The sequence below is a fragment of the Mycetomoellerius zeteki genome, unplaced genomic scaffold, assembly GCF_001594055.1.
Source record: "Mycetomoellerius zeteki isolate Tzet28-1 unplaced genomic scaffold, Tzet1.0 scaffold164, whole genome shotgun sequence".
NCBI lineage: Eukaryota > Metazoa > Arthropoda > Insecta > Hymenoptera > Formicidae > Mycetomoellerius > Mycetomoellerius zeteki.
The window spans coordinates 183,183-207,805 of NW_017256594.1; the positions used below are offsets into that span (position 1 = coordinate 183,183).

Sequence of the window (24,623 nt, forward strand, 5' to 3'; positions counted from 1 at the left end):
ATAGAATTATCGAATATCTGCAGGTAAAATATGTTAAATAATTACACATTTATAAAAATATATTTTTTATTCAGTTTCTGCGTTAGATAATTTCTGTGCACTGTTTATTCTCTTTTACCTGATTCGTGCGTCACCCATTTATCAGAAATGAATTCGACGCGCAAAATACATTTCCGGCGAATCAGTGATCAGTGTCCTCTGGTGACTTCCAATTGAAGATTGATAGCAAGTCTAGTTGGTCATAGAATTCGAAAATGGCAAACCGCACGGTGAAAGATGCTAAATCCATTCGCGGAACAAATCCACAATATTTGATTGAGAAGATTATCAGATCTCGGATATACGATTCTAAGTACTGGAAAGAGGAATGTTTTGCTTTAACTGCCGAATTGTTGGTCGACAAAGCAATGGAGTTGAGGTTAGTAAAAACAAAATATAACCTCTACGCAATGATTTCTTTTGCCAAGAATATAATTATTTTTATTCATTTAACAGATGAATTTATGGAAACAAGTGTTAATACGTGTGAGAAGGGTTTTTTCTAATTGATTACATTTTTTTCTTTTAGATTTCTAGGAGGAGTGTACGGTGGTAATGTGAAGCCAACCCCATTCCTATGCCTCATATTGAAAATGCTCCAAATACAACCTGAGAAGGATATCATAGTTGAATTTATAAAGAACGAAGAGTTTAAATATGTTCGGGCTTTGGGTGCACTGTACATGAGACTGACTGGTTCTTCCCTAGACTGTTACAAATATCTGGAACCATTATTCAATGACAACAGAAAGCTCAGAATTCAGAATAAACAGGGTGTATTCGAGCTCGTACACATGGACGAATTCATTGACATTCTTCTTAGGGATGAAAGGTGTTGTGATGTTATTTTACCGAGAATTCAAAAGAGACATGTTTTAGAAGAAAATAATGAGTTAGGTATGTTAAGTATTTCCTCTACATTAATGTTACTTTTATTCTTAGCCATCTTTTTATTATATATTTATTTATTATGTTTTGATGTGAGTTATGGGCACTTGAGAGCAAACGCAGTTAAATTTAGCATGTATCTATTTCCATATAATAATACAAATAATAAGTTATAACATTATTTCTTTATTAATACGATTGTAATGAAAACTTCAAATTATAAGCAGAGATATACGCTAAATATGACTTAAGCAAAGTCGAAGCATTTGTATTAATAAAAAAATAATGTTATAAACTTATTATTTGGTATTATTATACAGAAATAGATATACACTAAATTTAACTGTATTTGTTCTCAAGTGCCCATATCTCACATCGAAAAGTAATTCTATTGAATCTGAAAGCCTTTGTCAAATAAAAATTTTGATGTTTTATATTTATTTATGTTATATAGAAGCGAAGATATCAGCATTGGAAGATGATATGGATGATGGTATTGAATCATCAGAGGAAGAAGAAATTCCACCAATTAAGGAATTACCACGCAAGAGACCTGACGATCACGAACGGGACAGAGATCGTCACAGAGATAGGGATAAGAGGCACTCTCGAACCGAGAAGAAATCCGACAAGGAAAAGCAAAGATCTAGAAGCAGGGAAAGGGACAGGGATAGAGACAGGAGAGAACGTAAACGCAGCAAATCGCCAAAATCTCATTCATCGGCGCACAAAGATAAGGACAGGGACAGAGATCGTCATAGAAGAGATGATAGAGAGCGGGAGAGAGAACGAGAACGAGAAAGGGATCGTGATCGTAGAAGGGAACGCGACAGAACTAGACATTAAGATTAAGAAGTATGGTGATATGGACAATCTTTTTGTCAAATTTTCTATGAGAGAAATGAATTGGTAAGCTTTAACTTTTTTCATACTCTTATCGATGCTCGTATATTTTTAGTGCCAGTATATAACAAGAATTCGGTATTAAAACTACAACGTGTATCCGGAATCGCATCTGTTGTAACATATTCAAATATATGTACATTTTCACATTATTTGTATTATATTACAATTGCTTTATTAAATAACAAAATAGCAATATCGATATATATCAATGCTTAATAATGGACGAATAATAACTATATTCCTGCCTTTTTTGGAACGTATATATAATGATGATGTTTTACTTTGGAATCCTTGATGCATCTCACATATTTTCGAAATTTGATCGAATAAAATATTTCTATCAATTTTACGTATTATCTTCTCTATGTATTTTGTAAAAACAAAATACTTGGCAATGTTTAAAACGTAGGAGAGTTTAGAATGAATAATCTCTCTTCTTCCTTCTTTATCCACTTTAATAGCTTGCTCACTGCCTCAATGGCATCTGGTTTCGTGACCAGAGGTTCAAATGTTACATATAATTCAAAACCAGAAGCCACCTAGAAATATTTTTTTTTTATTAAAGAAAATTCGCCATCAAATTATAGATCCATATAAATTTTTTAAAAACAATAATATAATGTACGGACGATGAGAGTGTTACACAGCGCGGTATTTGGTGTGCAATTCATACTTGCTTGTCTGACTTCCATCTGGATAACATATGTTATATTGTATATCTTATACTTATTTTAATAACGGGAAATTTTTACGTCTTGTAATCGTATCTTTTATAATTTGACTTACTACGCTCTAATAACTGATTTGTGATCTATGGAGAAGGAGGTTAGTCACTTAGCTAAGCAGCGAAGAGACAAAAATTAGGCAATTCCCAACCAGACAGTAGAGAGACACTCATTATGTGAGACCTCGGTCTCACATAGAACATAATTCCAACATCTTCCAACTATTGTCCATATATCTACGATAATGAATTTGCTGAAGATGGTTTGAAAGAAATCGAAACGTCCAAATAAGCTGGTCACTGTATATTTTTAATATATATATTATGTGAATATTATTAGACTTGTATAAATTGCAAACCAATTACCGCACTGTGTAACGCTCTCATCGTCCGTACATTATATTATTGTTTTTAATTTCGAGAGCCCGATTAGTATTTCATTTTGAATATAAATTTTTACTTACCCATGCTAACATCGTTTCCTTATCTAGCTGTTGAAATATAAGTTTCAAGGGTCGACTAGGAGAATGCAATCTGTGATGCAAACACTGGTAAAGTCCCAATAATCTAAAAAAATGTATTATTTTTATTATACAGATGTTACATTGTTTATTTAAAAAAAAATTCACACTTACCGTTCTATCTCGTCATCCGTTGTGTAAGGTGGTTGAAGCCCAGGACTCCAAAATTGCGCGGTGCTTTTACATTTGTATAAAATGTGTCGCATCTCGGGTAATCCAATGTCAGCAGTCGTTACCGTCGGTTTGTTCATGGACTCATTTATTGCTTCTAGACAATTTGTTCGCCGCAATTTCTCCACGATTTTCTATCAAACATTTAACATCAAATTGACATCCATATAAATGATTTTTCAATTTATTTAATCAATTTTATTTTCTGCAATAATTCTTACTTGTTTGGCCTCCGATAGCACGAAAAATACGTCCCTATCAACGGTTAGTAGCAATAAACATGCCTGGCAATCTTCTGCCAGATATGATACATGACCGTGCATGTATCCATTGGAATCAAATTTCGGTAGACATATCGGTGTCCAGCTCTCAGCAGTTTTGAGCGACTCGGAACTGTCCACCAGATTTTGTATTATGTGTAGATCCATTGGATGCAGGAAAAATTTATTCATTCTAACTAGTGTAACCAATTGATTGTTAGCTAGAAGTATTGCAAATACTAAGTTCTGAAAGAGAAATTTCTCTTAATAAAGCAACATTTGAATTCATTCCAATTTCACAAATGTTTGGTACATTCCATAAATGTTTTTGTACCTTAATCTTAGCACAAGTTTGAATGATGGTCTGCGTAATGGAACTTCTCATAGAAGGAAGTAAGGGTAAACATTTAATGGCTCCTAGAAAGAAAGCGGGCTCTCTGTCCATAAAGTTCAATAAATGATCTATCAGTCTTTCGCTACCACTTAATAACCTTCGTAGATCAAAGTTTCTTCTCTGATCGTATACTCTATTTAACTGAGACTGTGTCAATACAGAGATTATCTGATTATATACATATCTGGAATTAAATATGTATAAGTATCAGATATATTATTAAAAAGTTAGGATATTGTTTTAAATAACATATACGTTAATTGTAAAGTGAGCTGAGGTACGCTTTCCAAGGTTTTGGACACTGCTACTAAGATCAATGGACCCTTCACAACAAAAACAAAGTTCGTGTCGCCAGCGTGTACCGATCTAATCATATCGCTCCCGGTTTGAACAAATGACACTAAAGCTTGCATGACTCCCATAACTGTGACTAGTTTATCTTCTGAACTGTATCTAGAATATATCGGTTTTCCCGCCTGACTCAAAATAAAAATATGCTTCTTCTGTGCCAGCCATGCTTTGCAACGCAATGGGTCTCCATCTAGATTACTTTGGCACAAACGATGCGCAACATCATCCTAAAATGTGATAATTCATCCAGTTTAATTTACAATATTGATTTCAAATTTGTGTATCCCAAATTTATGAAAAAACAGGCGATTCCGCACAGAAGCCTAACCATCTCTGCGTCGTTTAGGGAAAGGTTTTTTTCGGATTCTCCCGGATCGGCGGTAGTGGAATTGTCTTGCACAACGTCCTCCTGGATCTCGGAGATGGTGCTGGTGATACTCTCCTTCATCTGCCTGTCACCGTCGATGCTGCCGCTCATCTCCTGCTCGTACTCGTCGAAGCTGTCAGTGGTGACGAGCATCGTCTCCGTGGAGGCGCCGGGCTCAATCCCGGGCTCGGCTATGCCGCTATCGATCGATTCAACAACGATCGGCTCCTTCGCGGCCATCTCTACAAGCGAAAACGTCACGAACAAATCGCTATTCTGCGATCCTCGCTGGAGTTGGACATTTAACAGAGACGGACTGACGAAGATCGACTGGATCGACTGCCATTCTTCGTTAATTCATCGCGGAATTGCTAAGTGCGCTGCTGCTTGTTTGTTTATGTGGAATCTGTTTACTGGCGCCTCTAAAACGTGCATGTTGAACTATGTAGCCACGCTTACGAATATTTTCGATGGATAACATATTAATATGGTTTTTGGCTGGTATTCCCTGGCGAAAGTTTTTCTCAGAATTTTTCATACATATTACTTATGAAATATTGTAAGAGATTTCTAAAAGTTTTTGTAAGTATAATTTCTGATGTAATATTATAAAATCTAAAAAATTAAAAAATATTTTATAAAAATATTATAGGATGAGAAATTTCAGAATATTTCAGAATTCACTTGTATGGAAAATTCTGAGAGAAGATGTAAACTTTCCGAATATTTCTGAGTATTTCTGAAAAATGTTCCAATTCGTATAAAAATTATGAGAACAATTTTCGCCAGGATTCATAATCCGTTCTTATTTTAAGACCGTCTTAAGTAATGTCTTAAGATGCTAATGCAGCCCTAATTGGCTGATGATATCTTAAGACTATACTTAAGACATTCTCAAATATAATAATCGACGCCTTTGATTTTGTTATAGTTTTATAATTTTTTTGTATGTATATTATTTAGTTTTATTATACGCTAGATTATATTCTACAGAATATGCGTTATGAATATAATAACTAAACATTGGAGAATAATTAAACCTAAAAAAGACACAGTGAAAATATTAAAAATATATTAATATATCAAAAGAATTTGAAATTAAAGGCGAAAGGCGTCTTCTGGAAAAACAGCTTATTTTTAGTTAATTTTTTTATTAATTTTTACTTATTTTATTTTTTAATATTAAATTATATTAATAAGGCAAAACGTTTCTCGATAAAAAAATCAGATGGCGCGCCGGTGTGACATTGTTTCAAATCGCGCGCGAATTACAGTAACACGACATTACGGAGACGCGACATTCGACAAGTGTTCGCCGGGCAGTAAAGTAGTGTCTGTTTCGCGACGTTTATTCTGTTCGGAATTCATTGTGTGATAACGACGGAGCTCATACAATGGGTGTCACCGTGTAAGTATCATTCGCTTCTGTAAACGTTCGAATGATTTTTCATTGCACGATTGATCGCAAAAGAGAAATGCGTATGTCGCGTCCTTCCGGCGGACGCGCAGAAGTTAGGTTATGTCGCTCGCCCGCCACTGCGGGATATGCGATAATCGACGATACTCGTCTGAGTGCAGCAATTTGAAAGAATGATTTGCGTTTGTTGTCGACAGGTTGCAACAGTACCCGATGATCGAGAACCGGACCGGGCCGCAGACCATCGAATTCCTGACAAAGAGAGTCGTCGCTCTCGGCGCGGTGCAGGTGGGGCAGTTCCTGGTGGATTGTGAAACATACATGTCGGTGCCGCAGCTTGGTAAGTGCGTTTTCTGTATGCTATTTTGTGTCCGCAAGTTTGGCGGATTCGAAACTTTCATGTTCAAGTTTCATGTTCGAGCTCCGGTTGTCGCACCAGCTAGTACGCGGCTGTTGGCACAGATGGCCGTTGCTTGACCGTTGAAGGGGCTTCCTCCGCATAATGAAAGGAATAGGGAGAATAGGAAACAAAGAATAATAGCGAATTCGGTCACTCGCACCAACTTGCACTACGCTAGATTAGTGCATACTAAAAGCTGCTTTACATGAAATTAGCAAAGTTAAATGTAAAAGTATATAAATATTTTAAACGATTAACTATCTACTAACAATAACTCAATTTAACAATAATAAGATTGAAAGACCGCTTATGTTAAATACATTAAATTAAGAAGCGCCAATAACGGTCTGAACGTTAAGATGTTGAACTATTTTAAATTCATTTTTAAATGAATTAATTTTCAGAAATTATAATTGCGTGCCGATATGGTTGTCGGACTTTCAACGCAATCAAATCTGAAATATTAATAATCCTCCCAAAATTCCCAACTTAAAAACTTCGACTCCCGGCCGAGGCATTATTTTTCGCAAAATAAGTTTATTACAATTTTTAAGTTGGGAATTTTGGGGGGATTATTAATATGGTATTTCAGATTTGATTGCGTTGAAAGTCCGACAACCATATCGGCACGCAATTATAATTTCTGAAAATTAATTCATTTAAAAATGAATTTAAAATAGTTCAACATCTTAACGTTCAGACTGTTATTGGCGCTTTTTAATGTATTTAACTCAATTTAAATTTCACCGATTTAATTTTGATTTTATTTACTATACGTTTGGCGAACATGTTTGTTATTTGTTAAAGCGTTGGATTGATATTAATTACAAGATTATAAGGATTACATCTCATTTACACTTTTTGAAATTGTAAATGGTAGTGAGATGATCCTTATAATATTATAATGTTTAGTTAAGTTTTTGTAGTTACACATTTATGGGATTTTTTAATATTATATTTATTGTATTATGACTGAAAATGACTTAGTGAAATCGAAACGTTTCATGGTTATAGATTATTGATTAAATGATATTGTAATAAAGGTTATTTTGTTTTATCACCTTAATTTTAGGTCGTTTAACTTTGACCTGGGAAGTTATCCAATTTTTAATTTAGTTGCATAGCATCATACGAGCAAGAAGTTATTAAATAAGTTTAAATCTTTACTATTGTTATATAATTTGGTCACAAAATGGGTGAGGATAATATTCAGTTTAAATATCTACTAATAATATCCCGCATAAAAATATACTACTAGTGCAATAAATTCGAATAGTGTAATAGTGGTGGAGAAAATTTCATTAAAAAATTACACTAAAATTAGTTCTAGAATTCATAAAAGAAACTTTTTTTTATTATAACTTTAAGGGGAACAATAAGAAATAAAAAGGAAAAAGCCGTTGCTGTTAAAAGCCGAAGAAAACGACTCGAAAAGGATGATAGTACAAGTTTTTTTATTTTTGAGACATCGAGAAACGCGGCTAGGAAATGTCGTCCCGTTTTTCCGGGCCCAGCAGCGCACGATCTGCTGTTCTCTCCTATTGGTTCGCTCAAAGCTGACCCACCTGATTGGTCGCGCTCTACCTCGCGATCGCAGTTACTACGATCCTGCCGGCAACCCGTACTCGAACATGAACGAACAAATCCGCACCTGCTTCTCCTCGTTAAATCCTTCGGGAAAATTCCGCGTCATCTCTCTCTTTTCTACTACATAATTTTGCTGCGTATCCTCTGAAATATGCTAATCAATAATACTTATTTTCACAATAAAATTTCAGTGTAATTTTAATGAGATTTTCTCCACCATTATTACATATATATATTACTCGAATTTATTTATTGCACTAGTAGTACCTATACTTTATGCGGGATTGTCACGTTATTTAACAAAATAAATGTGTATCATTTTATTGTCAAAGTTGATTATATTGTATCATTCCATTGAGATATTTTATATAAATCAGCTTTTAATATGCACTAATCCAGTGCGAGTGAAATTCACCATAAGAATTTCAACTTATCAGAAACTATGTATTCCACAATACATGATTTTCTGATAGGTTAAAATTCTTATTCTCTATTCCCTGTTCCCTATTTCTTTCATTGTGCGCAGCCCCTGAAGATGTCTTTTGTTATTTGGTATTGCAATTTTTGTTAACCCTTTAAGTACTGCGCGCCATTACAGTGACTTTCTTATACAAGCGATTTTTTTTTAAACTGCACCATACGATGCCTGTTTTCCTGCCGAATTGTTTGCGTTTTAATAAATTACTAGAAATTCTGTGTTCTGTGTTCAGCAGAATGTTTATTTTCTTTTCGCGTTGAGGAAAAAAGAGACAAGATGTGTCAACTGTGTGCAAGAAGTTTAGCTAAAAAGAACAAATCTTTTAAATGTAGAAAGTGTACACTAGTTCAGCTATAAAAAGCAGATTTTATAAAGTTTTTCGCAGCAGAGTTATTCGTACAACGAACTTGCTTTCGCAAAAATATAAAATCGATGCTCTTAATCCTGTTTTCAATTTTGAAAAATGGAACACAGAAATTTTATTCGAATAGGTACCTCTAAAAATCGATTTTGTGTCAGTTTTCAAATTGTTGAAAATCTTTAGAAGATATAAAATAAAACAGAAAATATGTAAGACTCAAAACGATACAAAAATAATGAAATTATTCGAATTATGAAATTATTCAACGATATTTAAAAAAAAAACATAATTTAAATTATTTTCTTTTTTTTTCTTATTTATTCTAGCCATGAAAATATGATCTTTGCATACAATTTAATGGTATTTTTAAAAACACTTTAGATATCATAAAACTTAAAATTTTCACAAAAAATCTTTTCCGCTTCTAAATGTGAGAGATTTATTTAATCTCTCATAGGTTTTGTAGAGTTATACTCTTTCAACTCTTCGTAGAGTTATACTCTTTCAACTTTCAATTGTTTAACGAATTTATGAGATTCAGGCAAAGAATTAACAGAAACGCTTGTTTTTTCTCATAATTCGTCTTTTCTTTTGGCGTTTATACATTTGTATATAGGTTTCTATACAAACACGCAAGTGTTGGTTCCGCCAGAAGTATTATTAGCGATTGTATATCCGATACGTCATTTATTATTTCTAGAGAAGAGTAAACGCAAACGTAAATCACTTAAGTACAATACTTATATGTAACATAAATACACGGTATTGCCAGTCGAGGGTGTCATGTCTATCCTCCTAAAATAAATCGTCGTGTCGGGAAGATCACGTTTGTGCTACTTCATATTATTTTAATTAACGAACGTAATGGCCGGCCTCTGAAATAAATCAAAGAATTCCCGTTACTTGGTGTTTTCGTTACATCGAAGAGAAAGCGTAGGAGAATCGATATTTTCTATATTCGATGATAGAATTCAAGTTCGTATTCGCGAGAAACCGACGCACAGTCTTGTCTCACTTCTTGCACAGAAATCATTCTTATATATTTTATATAATATTATATTAATATATATTCCATCGCGTTATACAAGAGTTGATTTCCCTGTTGCATTGAAGACGCAACGTTTATAAAGAGTATAATCTAAATATTAACTCTATGAAGGTACAAATACACCAGCTATATATTCCTAGGCATCATTACAAAAATATTAAATCTAGCAAGCGAAGCTAAACGTGGCTCGTTATAGACAAGATCGGTGTATATGCATATATATTTATTTCTTCTTATTTATTTCATTCTCTTTCCTCTTTTTCTTTCTCTTTCTCTTTTTCTCTTTCTTTTTTCTTCATTGAAAATACGTCTTCGTAATTTTATTATCCATGATGATATAATATAAGATTTAATCATTTTAGCGACGGCCAGCGCTAATTTTCATTTGAACTATTTATTGTCAATATATTGTATAGTGAATTTATTGTCGGTAAGTAGAATTATAACGTGATTCGTTCTTTCCTTAAAGCTTTCCCATCACGTCTAGATAATATAATATATCGCGTGTAGTAACATATGTATAAATTCGAATTCCTAGATGAATCCCTATTTGCTGTAATCTGATTGCACGCGTTAAGTATGCACTTTTAATTTGCTAACGCAGATTAATATTTCAATCTCGAGTTATAGTCTTCGCCAACCTCTAATGTTTGCCATTTTTGTTTCGCATAAAGGGAAATAAAGGGATAAATCTACATGCGTGGCGTATACCTAAAAGCTGTCATCGTCACCCGCAATTACACTCACACTCATCTGCGAGTTTTCTTGCACACGAACACATACATATCCGCGTACGCGATATACAGACATTTTATCGGGCTATCGTGATCCTAAACGTGCAGTAATGCGAAATCTTGATCCTGAATTTCACTATTACCGCTACATATTACGATAAATTTTCAATTCACGAGAGTGCACAGTGCAGATTTTTGTTTTATATAGTTTAACATCTACAGGGAAAGGAGAGATTTTCTTTTTTTTTTTCCTTATTACATGGAAGATCTGACGCAAGGTGGTCGCTGTGAATATATAATATGCCACTCGGTAAATAGTAAAGCTCGCTTATTCGGCGCAGTATACTAAGAATGAGATAATCTTATCAAGAACTTTTTTATGATTTACGTAAAATTCGGAAGTTAATTGTATATCTTATGTACACTCGTTTCACGAGCATTGCACCGCGTTAAAACTAATTATAGACATTACCCAATACTGTATCCAAGCCCTTGAGCATAAAATATACAATGTTTTGAAAAAATATATACCACTGTAAAATGACTTTCACTAGTTTAAACATTCATAAATGTATTACTAGTTCGGCAAATTATATTACTCATATTTTAGATAATTGATTATTTCTTGTAGCAAAAATATAATTTAATTACCAACACTTACACTCAATACAAAAAATGAAAAATAATCGTATTAAAATTTTTTCATAATAAAGTAATTGAGATACGCTGGTATATATTTTTTCAAGACACTTTATATAACATATTTAGTAAGATATTTTTGTTGATAGGAAGGTGCGTGTACTCGCTTCTTGTAGACAGTAATGCCGATACCGAAATATTATTTCTCTTATACGTGATATGTCGTTTTCCAAATTTACGATTTCGACATTGGCAATCCTCGTGTATCGCACACACATAATTTATATGTATAAAAAATGGAATGTATTTTTTACGAATCGATATAGCTTTGCGCAAACGCAGATTTTTCTCTCTCCCGCATCGATCGATCACTGTCTACAGAAACACGCGGAAATATTTAAGTACAGGGATTTAATGTGCAGCTTCCGCGACTTTCATACACTTCATTACGTATAGGATATGGCAGGGATATGACTCACGGGTTCGATAGATAATTACAGACGTGATAGTTTCTGTTTGCGCGACCTACGCGATGAAAAATTTCCTCTTCATATCGTATTTGTCTCTCAAATCAAATTTGTTATATTATGTTCGGCATTCGTTTTTCGTTGATATTATATGGTTTCGATATCGAAGATATTTTAAGGAAATTTTTTCCCGCGTGGATTATCACAGATATTGTGATCCGCAAAGTGTAGTCCATTTCTAACAAATATTTCGTCATGTGAATCGCTCTCTCTCTCTCTCTCTCTCTCTCTCTCTCTCTCTCTCTCTCTCTCTCTCAACGTTATTCTACAAACTATATAAAAATATAAAATACGTACATCATTATGGCGACTTTCGTCTAATCGCGACTTCGCCATTCGAATGGCCACACTTTTGAGAAATGCAGGAAATCGTCGAAAGCAGAAGACTTAGATAAATAATCAAGATTAGTTATACAGATGAGGGACTCACCCTCGATCCCGCAGATATTTAGTATTAGGTATAGCTGCTTTCAACGTTACACGTAGTACATATGCATTAATATTTTAGTAAAGCTAATAGTACCGAATTTCGCTCTACCGGCTTCGCGAAATTAGTAATTTGTGGTATTGTCGAGAATTTGTTTATCAGCTATATCGCATCGTATCGTCACTAATTACGTAAGTTCCATGAATACGACAGAGATATATGTATATAATATACAATAACCAATGTACACAATACGCATCTTATATGAAACATATGTAGATATATCTACAAATCGATATTGTCGTAATTTAAGTCAATGACGCCTGTGCTATGCAACGAGGCCTCGATATTCTGAGGTTAGCAAAACGTATTTTGCTTACGTCCGCAAAAGTATACTCTATATATTGTCGTAAACTTTGTCGTAAACGTTTAATAACGCGAATGCCCCTGCAGCACACTAGCTGTAAAAACATCGTTTTTAGCTTTGATAATTATCTTTTACTTTTTCTTTCGAGGCTCATCGCGATATTCTCGAAAGAAATGGTGCTCGAACACCATTAATGGCTGAAAATATAGCTGCAGAAATTATTGCAATTCATTGCAATTATCCATATATTGACTACTTTACAGAAAGACTAGCTTGGCAGTCTACGAGCAGTCTATCGAGCCTATTCTAAGGACTCTGTTAATTTTAAATTGTTTACTTGCGGTATACACATTTTTTTTGCGTAAAATATTGTCGCGCTTTGTTCCTTGGAAAGTACAGTATGATAGCGTTGCCTTTGGACGCAAATAAGCTTTGAAAAACTTATTAGCAAAGAATATAATTCAATCCGACGAAGAAAACCGTATTTCCGGAAATTAATATAAAGTTGCAGATAATATGATAAGCACAAAGTAGATTTTCTACGTAAAATCTATTTTGCTAATCTGATGCTAGTATTTATTTAGATATTATTTGGTATCATTTTTTTACAATTATCCTTTATATCTTCAAAAACATCTCAAAGAGATACTATACTGAATAATTAATGTGGAATGAGCATAACAATTAATGAATCGTTTACTAAATAAAAAATTAATCTAGCTCTGTAAGATGATTTCTGAAAGGAAAAAAGTGATATCACGTTTTTTTTTTTTTTTGAAGAAGTTACTATTTAAAGCTCGATGATATAATTTCATTATCAGTCGAGGAACGATTTAATTATTAAAGCCAGACGTGAAGGCAATTTGTGATTCGGTTACTGGGTTATTTTTTTATACAGATTTTTTTTCCTCACGCAAGTATTCTCTTTATCCTGATAAAGATATGTTATCATTAAGAAGATATGAAGGGATTGTTTTCTGTAATACAATCTACCACTGATAAATTTTGTAATTATCAATTTAACACAAAACCCTATGCCATTTTGTCGAGTAGAAAATACTTCCACTCGTTAAATGCATCCGGAACAAAAGATTCGAAATGATCAATCGACCATATGCGCATTTCTGCTTGAGATCGTGAGCCATGCGTATCGATGGACGGTCTATCGATGAGAGAACTCCCGACCGCTCGTTTGTATCGCTTTTCTTTTCAGATCATAAATAGCATGTCTTATAGTAGATAAAGGCGACCGTATCCTTGCCGAATGTTCTGCATTCTCTCTCGTAGTATACTTGACCTGGTCCGTATCTACCGCCTCGCGGATACTTATCTAATCTCGACAGGCTTCTGCAGAGCTTGAGATAATTGTCGTCGAAGAGTGATTCGCCCTGCTCTCGACGATACCTGTTACGTCGACGATAATTGTCGTCGAGTCTCTCCTCTCGAGTATCATCCCCACCGTGGGCGGATGGGAGATACGCGACGTCGTCAAGTTCCAAATCCGTTAGATCCTGCAGACTCTTCGGATACGTGCGCCGTCGTTCTCCCTCCGGGGAGTCGCGTGCTTGATCCTTAAAGTTGATGGTCCTGCTGCGCCGCGGTAGGGTCGAGTAATACAGCCTCTCGTCTCCATTATGATTGATGCCGTTTCTTAGAATCGGCTTGGAGACATACAGACCTCCTCTCACCAGGTCCAAGTCTCGTCTCCAGATGTCCGCCGCGTCGTAATCCGTTTCTGCATACTCGCGCCTGTTGGCACGACGGGGCTCCGTCGCGTTGAAACGACGAACGTAACTCGCGTCTGCTCGCATTGGGTCCCGGGGATAAGTGCTGTTGGAGTACGCCACGCGTTTCTTCTGACCGCCATTCCTCCGTGGCCGTTCGTAATTCTCAAGATTCTCGTATTGGCGACGACGGTTCTCGCTCATTTCTCGATCAACTCGCGGCGGAGGGTCATTCTTGATCACGTCGCCGTTAATCCCGAGCGTGCAGTCACGACGCGGCGTTTCGTCGACCGAGCGACGAATCGGTAGCAAACCGCGAGACTGCATAAAGCTCTCCACGTTTCTACCGATTCTATTGGTTTTCTCGGCGAAGATACCGCAGTAATCCGACAATTTGCGGTGAGCGACGCGCGCAGACGGCATCGCGATGCTGGAAGTTGCAATTGACGGATCGTTGCGGTAGAGATCTCGCGGATCGTGCTCGTTCGGATAAGCACCACCCGGTAAAGGCTTGTTTGCCTTCTCTAAGTTCGAGAGACCCCCCGTCAGCGAGGCCTTATACTACCGTGCTTGCGCATAATCCGGATTCATCTCGTCCAGCTGCTTGCCCTTCGTCTCAGGCACGCAGCAGACTACGAAGCACAGTCCGCAGACCGCCACGGCGGCGTAAAACCAAAAGGCTCCATGTAGACCGAGACTCTAAAAAGAGAAGAAGTTCTCACAACTTAAGTTATTAATTACAAGATTACTGAAGTTCAGCGTTGATTAATTGATTCTCGTAGAGAATAATACTGTATGAATAAAATGTTTTATCTGGGCAAATTACTCCAGCAAAATAATGTCACTTAAACAAAACGCCATGTTCCTTCTTATGGATTTTCTCGTTTAAAATCTTAATTACTTCGTAGAATCTTGAACTTAGTTTCTAAACTTAGTCCTTATAGTCTAAGTAACTTGTTAATATCTTAAAAAGAAAATGAAAACCTCCTCACCTGCTGAAAGTCCATAAAGAGCTTGATCCCGAAAAATGCGCAAAAGTAGCTAAAGCTCGTGCTAATGCTGGAGCCGAGGCCGCGGTACTCCAGCGGAAATAGTTCGCCAATCAATAGCCAAGAAATTGGCGATATGCCCAGGGCGAGGGCGGTCGTGAACACGAGTACGCAGAGTAGCGGTATCCAGTCGTGCTGGCCCACCACCGCCGAGTCCACGTAGCCAAGATTTTGCGTTTGCGACACATAATACGCGTAGCTCCCGAAACCGGCGAGCGCCAGTGACATGAAAACGGTGCTGGCTATCAAAAGCGGTAGTCTACCGACTATGTCGATCAAAAATCCTGCGAGCGATACGAATTCGGTTAAATATAATAAATGCAAATATCTTTGATAAGAAAGAGAATAATTTATTTTATTCACGTCATAATCTTATTAATTATGAAATTTAATTTTGTCGGATATTACCGATATTGTTTGAAATTGTTTAACGTACCTGACAGTAAAGAGGCCAATAGCTGTACAAATCCGATCGCTATGGTCGCTCCGTGAGGATTCATTCCACCTAGGGTCTGACGAAAAATAAGTACCGCGTAGTAATTAAACGCATTCGCGCCGGAGAATCGCTGGAAGAACATCAGACCGCACGTGATAGCGATGGGTTTGTATAGTCTCGGTGTAAACATGCTGTTTTTAAAACTTAGCTCGTACTGTTTAGCCCTCGAAGCCAGAATATTCGTTTTGATGACCTGAAGGCATATCGTTAATTGCTAATTTATATCGAACCTCGTTTGCGATTGATGCTCGTTGATTCGCGTCGAGAGAAATATGAGAAGAAAGCTGCTCTTCACTGTTAGATTATCAAAGGAGTAATGGTAACCCAATCCCAATTCCTATTTTTATATAAATAACTTTCATGTTCATCAAAATGTAAATCAATCTGATTAGTTTCGAAGTAAATAACACTCATATTCACTTAATAAATAATAAATTAATAATAAGAGTCGAGCTTAATACATTTGAGAGAGTTTAATTTTCTTGGGTTAAATTATTTAACTCCATTGTTTTAGTTAAATTAACGACATATTGAATAAAAGCAGTGGTGACCTATAGAAATGATTAAAGCTAATTTAAGTAGTGTAATTTGACATTACGAATTTAACAATGATCTGAAAGTTATCCATTTTTCATAAACTTTGAAAATTACCTGCAACTCATGTCTTATATCAACGTGTTCTCCGCGCAGCCACTGCAAACTGTTGGCAGCCTCGTCATCTTTGCCGTTTAGTACGAGATATGATGGTGTCTCGGGTATAAAGAGGGTCCCCAAAAAGAGCATTGACGGCGCCACGGCCACTAGTAGTGCGCTTTGCCGCCAATTCAGATATGTGCCGGCTATGTACGACAGCAAGACACCAACGTGACCGAGCACCTTCAACATCGCTGATAAACATCCGCGGATGCCAGGCATCGAGATTTCCGATATGTACACCTGCCGAAAGAAATTGCTCATATGTCGACCAAGATTTAATTTTAAAATTAATCGAATCGAATTTCTTTTTTTACCTGCGCCACCATGGTGATGACTGAACAGCAAAGCCCGCCGATGAAACTTGTGACGTACACCAACTCCACGCACGGTGCGACACCCGTTAAGACCCAGGCTCCTGCCAGAGGCAAGGATGTCATGCGTAAGGCCAAACGACGACCTCTCCGCATTATCCAGTCACCGATCATGGCACCGAACCACGCGCCCAGCATGGACAGCGATGCAACCCACGAAGCTTCTTGTTGCGTAACCGAAAAAGCCAACCTACACAAGAAAGTGTAAACAGAATCACGCAACGGTATTATATTGTCTGAACTCTTGGCGTAATTCAGGCGTGTCCAGGAGACACTCTCGATGTATTGGGTATTGTTCCCAGAATGTCAAGACAGACGTCAGGTGCAAACGTAATCGCTCTTGGCAGCCGCGTCTCGGTTGTCGAGTATTATTTGTGAACAGCTCTACTTCCCAGTAGAGTTCGCATGTTGTCGTCGCAGTAGACGCATCCCGGAATTAGCAACCAGGAACGTGACGCTCGAATAAGCCACCGCGTGGATATAATTGTCTACGACTGTCGACGTTTCAGATTGAAATCCGATATTACTTAACAAGACAAAACTTTTGTGCATGTAACATCTAACATGGAACAGTGAATGTCTCTTTTTTCTTACATGCATTACATCAATTAAGTGGTTCCATAAGAGTTTTGAAGGTTTAAGTGACGCTAAATCAAACATATGATCTTTCCATTCATTTTTTTTATATTGTCCAATCTGCATTTAAACATATACACATACAATAACTCATAGCTGTTAACATAAACTGTGTTAATATAACATTTTCCAGATTAGATTATATATTAACATTTATTATTATATTATATTATATATTAACTTAATTATAATTAACTATTATAATTAGATTATAATTATAGATTATATATAAATATCTTTTTAATTTTTAATTAAATGAAGATAAAAAAGAGCATATTTGATGTTGCATACGTCATTACTTTCATTTGTGATAATAACACCGATCAAACTATTTGTGAAATTTACGATGCTCTTTACCATAAATTTCACAAGTAATTTTATCGGTTTTGGCGACATTATTACGACGATGAAAATAATGAAATATGCAACATAAAATATGCTCTTTTTTATTTTTAAGGTATATATATATATATATATTTGAATCCAGATTGAGTAACAATATAAATGTAAAAAAAGGGGCCAAAAGATTACACGTTTGTTTCAGTCACATCATTTAAACTTGACTCCCATAGAATCGTTTAAAATAAGGTCTGTTTTTTGATTCCTGCACTAGACTGTACTTTAACTTTTTCTCGTTTTTGTTAAATAATCAAACGTATACATATTTCACTTTAAATTCCAAAAGTATACACTAGTTTAACTATAAAAAACAAAAGAGCACCAACTTCAGTGAGTTGACTCTTATATGCCCTTAATTTCTTGACTTATTATTTCTATATTAAGAGTCTTATTATTATAGAAAACAGAGCTATGTATATAATCTAGTTATTGAACATTCAAATTCTTACCACGTGTCATTGTTGGGTGATTGATAAAGATGGGGCGGTTGATTATCCAATATGGAGTCTAACGCGGGCGAGGTGTAACCCTTGGCCAAACCGGAGGAGAGAGTTCCCATAGATAGTGCCAGGGTCGCCAGTACCTATCAAGATAAACAGGCTCTAATGAACTCAGGCGTGAAATGGTCTTTTTATGTTGACACGAAAGAATTTATGCAGGAACGCGATATAACGCGGTGCGAACGTCAGCTTCGTTTATTTTACGTCGGCAAGTGACTGAAATTTACGCCTGTGTATTCCTTTTACCGCGTTTGTGGGCGCGTTACCGCTCTATATCATAGAGTCCGGCGGCGACGTTGAAAGGAGTCGTTACTTCCACAATGCGATCTACGTTCACCTCATGGAATATTTCTGCATTACGCGCACGTTTTCAATTTAAAAGCATTCAATTTGCTATATTCACATTATCGAAAATCCATCGATATAGAAACATGGAGTTCTCCTCTTTTATCGAATCTCCATCTTGTAACTTCTAATCGAGAAACACTCTGAACAGCGTTGAAATCGTAACGCTAGGTATAAATCCGTCCATTGCGCACTATGATGCTTCGGTAATGCATACATACATCCAGAGTGAATGCATCGCGCATTTGTGCTGCACGGGGGTGAAACTGGCGAACAAATTGCTAGCCGCAAATTGAAAGCTGGGCTTGGCCCCTCACGAGGATTACTAAACATTTCGCGTGGCTCCGCATTTATGTGCATGCATATGTATACATCTGCAATATATACAGATTCAATTTCAAAGTACCGCGATCCGTATATGTCGACGCTATAATACGCATCCTTCGCGCGACGCATGTAAGTTCCTCTCGCGTGTATTCTCTATGCAATACAGGCACGTATCGCTTTTCCAAACAACGATATATAACTTTGCGAGGGATGAATTCGCGCGAAGAAAATTTCGGAACATGTGCAAGTATGAGATCAGTATTTTATAACGATTTTATGGTGACGAAAATATCAAACGGCGGTTTTTTTTCCTACGGGTATAAATTCGTGATTCTTTCCACTGACTCATTAAAACTTAAATCTCAAAGTAAGACCTTCCAGTGTTATCTTTGTCACCGCACGCTCAGCATCCACGATCTTACGGCGAATGATGACGTAAGATATCTACACGAAGTCTATGTCCCCATGTGTCTATTTCTTTGTGTTCAGTAGATGTATCTTTATGCGGTGCACGAATCTCCTAATCTGAATGCGATGTTATCTGTCTTATTGATATTCCGATTCTCATCTTTTTGTTAGAGATAAGTAGGTCAACGACTACAGAAAACTATTATGAGAAAATGACGGTATTAAATTCATGCAAGTATAGAACTAAAATATTATATAATTTTTATTTGTTATGCTAGTATGAGAATGCATTGCGGTAAATCATAAGATATTCATCATTCTCGATTTTTTAATATTAAATATATTCCGTAATATTATATTCTCGATTTTGCATACTACAGATTTTTGCTTGAAAGAATTTTCTTCTCATGACTTGGACAACTTTAGTTTTTTAATTCGTAATATTATCCAATCTATTTGTTTATTGTTAGACAACTTAGTATCATTTATTTTGCACCACCAAACACAATGCGCTCACATCGGTCCATAAATCTACGTTATCCACAACAATCATTATAAATATTCGTCGATATTTTGTATGAAACTTTTTCTTATCACATTGTTGGCGTTTATAATTTATTACATCAGCATTATGATAAGTTAAAGTTTAATACGAGTCATATTAACGTATAATTTATAGTGAAATACGAAAGTGCCTATAGTTCGGTTTTAAGTTTTTGTTAGGATATAAATATTGTACTTAAATGGCGTTTAGTAGATTCGGAAATCGTGGTAATCGAGCGCGAATCCACTTCGATTACTGTGTTTTATGTTTCTTGAATGTGAGCTTATATTTCATTTTTTTTTGCTTCGACTTACACCATAAGTCTTGCAAGCGATAGCGTGTGTTTTATCTATTCTGAATCTTATAAGCGGCCAAGATTGTTGTACGGCAAATTAATTGTTAATTATTAAACACGTTTTGTTTAAGAAGCTACAATAGTAGTGTTCTGTGAAAAACTCAACAATTTTAATGTGCGATGACCTGTCGTAACTCATATTCGTGACGTGCGAGACGACAAGCGTATATTCGATAAGGAATTTCAAGCGGCGCCGCCGATCCCACATAAATTTGCATGCACTTTCAATTATCTCTCTCGCCATTAGGAGCAGCGAACGTAACGGTCGTAGTACGCGATTAGACGTGTCACCATGTGTAACCTTTCTATCGTCTCGCCAGAGAGGCTCATGATATCGTTGTCTCTCTAGTCGACAATAATGCGTGGGACGCCAAGCGCCACTTTGCAATTAGACTTTTTCTTTCCTCCATCTACGCCCAATGACTGGGCGAAAATTATAATGCAATTCGAGACATAATTTTGTGCGCCTTATCAATTAATTGGAATACGAATATAAAGTCTTGACTTCGAAGAAGGACAAATTTACGACTATATTCCCGCTTTCCATTCGAGATTTGTAATTACGATAATACATCGAGCTACAAGTTCGGCCGACGTGTCGCGAGAATTCAAACTATTTACCTCATAATAGTTAAAAGCAAATTGCATCGTACGTAGCTTTTGGATTTGTTAGTTATTATCATTAAGCTCTTAACCCTGCTAGTCTATTTGATCAAGAATGTAATTTTTTACTAATATTTTATTAAGAAACTTTCTTTGATATTTGATGACTTTGTCTATTAATTTATGATCTTTTTTCTGTAAAAGTTTGTTATCTTTTAGAGCTTTTTAATCATATTGACACAAACGATATGATTATATAGAGTGCAGATTGTGAGAAAAATGTCTGGTTGGACTAATTAAAATTCTGATTAAAAGTGAACGAATCTCAAAATTTTCTGGTTATATCTAGAAATTTAATTTGTAATAATTAAATTTTGATTGACATAATTAGAATTTTCTGGTTTATCTATTTTCAACCAGATAAATTTTTCTCGGTGTAAATTTGTACAGGTCAGCAGGGTTCATTTCTGTAATAATTTTTATTTTATGCAACTACCGATTTTTTTGTAGAATGTCCTCGGAGGTTTGAGTGATCCATGGAAAATAGTTGAACGTCATCAATCCTAATTATTCGTATAATACGATATGCGCGAGCAGCAACAGCGGTAATGAACATGAGTTTACGAGCGCGCTCGCCTGAGTCGCTTTCTTCAACTAATTATCGAGCCGCGCGATGAATAGCGCATTCAGGAAAACGTTGGGCACGGTAATGAGTGCCGATATGTTTCCCGTTTCTTAGAGCGGCGGTGGAGAATTTGGTATATTAATTACGATTTACGAGATATGCGTTAAGAGTATACGAGGCGCGTTTATCTGCGCGATCCGCCACGTATTCGTGATATCGCAGTAATGGCGAACAGTTTTTAACGACATATACGAGGGATTTTAACGAGCTAAAAAAACACATTCTCACGCGAGAGGGTATTTTCCTTTCGAACGTAAGAAATTCGCGCTCGGAAACGCTTCTGGCGATATTATTTTTGGGCGTTCTTTCACCCTTCTTTTACGCTTCTCTTCTTTCTGCTACTCCTTTCTCACTCTCGGACACGACGTTAAAAGCTCATTTGCATCGAGCTGTGCGAAATACTCGGAGCAGTTCCATAAGCGCAGGGATGTGCGTCAGAGTGTCGGATCGAAGTTAGCCGAGGGAGCCATTAGCTTAAAACTATTAGTCGAGGGGTAAAGGCGAGAGAAAGGGAGAGAGAAAGGGAGAGGAAAAACGAGCTTTAAAAGTCGTCTCCCGCTTATACGATTATGAGGATAGTCGGTCGGGTGCTGTGTTAAGTGTGCAACTCGATGTATGTAGGTGTACGACGGCGGTCTTCTCCTACTCTCTCAAAAAGCCTCCGTGTGCACGATATCCATTTTAAACCACTCAATTACGCTCGGTGCTGTCTTCGGTGTTTGCATATCAATATGGCCTCTTGCCAACCAGATAAAAAGATTCGCCTCACTATTTCGCTCGATTATTTAAGAATCGCGTCCTGCCGATGGTGGAGAAACACAAATTATTGAAGGATATTCCGCGCGTTCGCCGAATAAAATACTCATAATTGTTGTAAATTAGACGTACACTGAAAAAAATGCATGTAATTTCACATGGAAATTACATGTATATGACTGGAAAATTATCTAAATTACATAAATATGCTTGGAAATTTACTGGAAATTGTAAATTTCCGATCATATTTAGGCAATTTTCCAATCATGAACATGTAATCTCCATGTAAAATTACATGCATTTTTTTCAGTGTAGTTACGTATCGTGAGAAAGACGTGCTAAAGTCGCACTTTCGACGAACTGTTCTTTAGTTACCATTCTTAAGCGGCGTCTAAAATGAAAATTTAAGCTTTAAGCCTTAAGTTGTAAAAAATTAGCCAAAAGAAATAAATCTAAAGAAAGTCAATTATTCTCCTCACATTCGACTGATTGGTCAATTAAGATGGCTCGAGGCTTAAACCTTAAGTTTTATGCCTTAAAATCGCATTGTAGACGCTGCTTTACACGAAAAAAACAATTTTGCTAAAGCATCTAAAAATGCAGCTAGATACAAAGCTGCAAATAATTTTATTGAACCAATAAAACAATAGAATACTCAAATTGATGATGGTAGAATGTCAAAATTTTTTGCAGAATTATCATTATATGCTTAAGTGTCCTAAATAATTATCTTGAAGATTTAACAAAATTATTTTCAGATGTCTAATTTTTTTAGGTACTTCAGTAAAACCGTTCTTTCTGTGTTTTCCATTTTTGTATGTCTTCTCGTACAAATTTCTGAAATGTAAGTTCATGCTATACAATAGTCATCTCATTTAATTGATATAAAGATGATCCTATATTATTAGCTGATTATTAACTACTCATTATTATTAGCTGATTATTAACTAATCATTTATTATTAAACTTAACGAGCTATTGACAGTATTTATTAATGATATATACTTGTGACATGTGATGCGGCCTCGTTGCCGTCGACGTCATGTGTACCACGGAAGCTCTGGGCATTTTAAAATTGTCCTCGCCCTCGTCGGGTATCGTTGTTACCTGCAACAAAATGCAAATGACGATCAATACCACAGAAAACTAAGCTAGTCATTGAATTGGTTTTTTTTTTATTTTGGCTCGCGTTATTTTTCCAATCGTATGTTTACGCATATTTTATTTTAAATTCTTTTTAAAACTGCTAGAATCAAAAGACTCTTGAAATAATTCTCTTTCTCTTTGGAGAAAGAGAGTTATTCCAAGAATCTTTTTAAATCTCCGATGAGAAAATATACGACTAATATTTTCATCACGAAACTTTTTTTTTGCTGATAGCACGCTTTCCCGCCCTCTCTCTTCCAGTCTGCTGATCACGTTAGCTGCCCTTTGGGGACGGGAGTGGACCGTCAATCATTTGTATTATCTTACCGACTCAAACACAAGTCATTTAGGCAATAGCCGAGTAGCTTAAGAGACGTTGCTTCTGTTAGAGCTGTCATCTTGGTTATCGCATCAAATTCATTGGATCGAATAACGAAAAGGTCTCTATGGTTTAAGGCCCATTAAATACACGGAAGTGCGAGCCATTTAAATACATTGTATTTTAGTGGCTGAAATTATTACCTATACATTTTATGCATTGATCGTTTGGCGATGATTACAACGCGATGACCCGTGTGTTGGGATTTAGCGATCAACGATCGCGAGAAAGACGTGGGAGTAAACACCCGATAATCCGGGTTTATGCGTATCAGACGGTCGCTTTATTACGCTCGTACGGATTTAACGATCGACGGTCGTTATTGTTCGAGGACCTTCATCAATATGGACGTCGACCTTAATACGACCGGCGAATTTCCTTTAGAGAACTCCGGAAGCTCTCACTTCTTTTAAAGGGCTCAAGGGCCTAAAGTTGCCCCGTTTTCATTAAAGCCGAGCGAGATGCTCTATGTTAAGTCTTTCTCTTACATCTTTTACAATCTTTTTGCAGATTACGATGATTAATCAATATGCACGAACGCTGATAAATTAAATCACTCATTAAATTTAATTATATAATTCCATAGTACAGCTTAATT

General features: G+C 36.1%; 3 protein-coding genes across 3 annotated transcripts in view; 1 reads left to right on the top strand and 2 right to left on the bottom strand.

Annotated features, from left to right (window-relative positions):
• The first annotated feature begins 223 nt into the window (after positions 1 to 223).
• Prp38 (pre-mRNA processing factor 38) lies at positions 224 to 1,845 on the top strand. Its single transcript, XM_018445598.1, has 3 exons — positions 224 to 418; positions 569 to 936; positions 1,382 to 1,845. The coding sequence occupies exons 1-3, from the start codon at positions 255 to 257 to the stop codon at positions 1,771 to 1,773; spliced, it is 924 nt and encodes a 307-aa protein (XP_018301100.1). The 5' UTR covers positions 224 to 254; the 3' UTR covers positions 1,774 to 1,845.
• A 3-nt stretch (positions 1,846 to 1,848) lies between these two features.
• Positions 1,849 to 4,991, bottom strand: Mon1 (vacuolar fusion protein MON1 homolog). Its single transcript, XM_018445597.1, has 7 exons — positions 4,583 to 4,991; positions 4,159 to 4,481; positions 3,844 to 4,087; positions 3,471 to 3,755; positions 3,193 to 3,383; positions 3,022 to 3,124; positions 1,849 to 2,372 (listed from the first exon to the last, which is right to left on the bottom strand). Exons 1-7 carry the CDS (start codon positions 4,859 to 4,861, stop codon positions 2,232 to 2,234), a joined length of 1,566 nt encoding a protein of 521 aa, XP_018301099.1. The 5' UTR covers positions 4,862 to 4,991; the 3' UTR covers positions 1,849 to 2,231.
• Positions 4,992 to 14,872: 9,881 nt separating this feature from the next.
• Positions 14,873 to 24,623, bottom strand: part of LOC108721251 (facilitated trehalose transporter Tret1-2 homolog) — a 70,605-nt gene continuing 60,854 nt past the window's right edge. The window contains exons 3-9 of the mRNA XM_018445691.1: positions 23,506 to 23,607; positions 18,427 to 18,560; positions 16,886 to 17,132; positions 16,527 to 16,811; positions 15,816 to 16,068; positions 15,323 to 15,663; positions 14,873 to 15,029 (exon numbers count right to left, since the gene is read on the bottom strand). Of these exons, the coding sequence (XP_018301193.1) occupies positions 14,892 to 15,029; positions 15,323 to 15,663; positions 15,816 to 16,068; positions 16,527 to 16,811; positions 16,886 to 17,132; positions 18,427 to 18,560; positions 23,506 to 23,607 (1,500 nt within the window). The 3' untranslated portion in view covers positions 14,873 to 14,891. The remainder of the gene's footprint in view (positions 15,030 to 15,322; positions 15,664 to 15,815; positions 16,069 to 16,526; positions 16,812 to 16,885; positions 17,133 to 18,426; positions 18,561 to 23,505; positions 23,608 to 24,623) is intronic.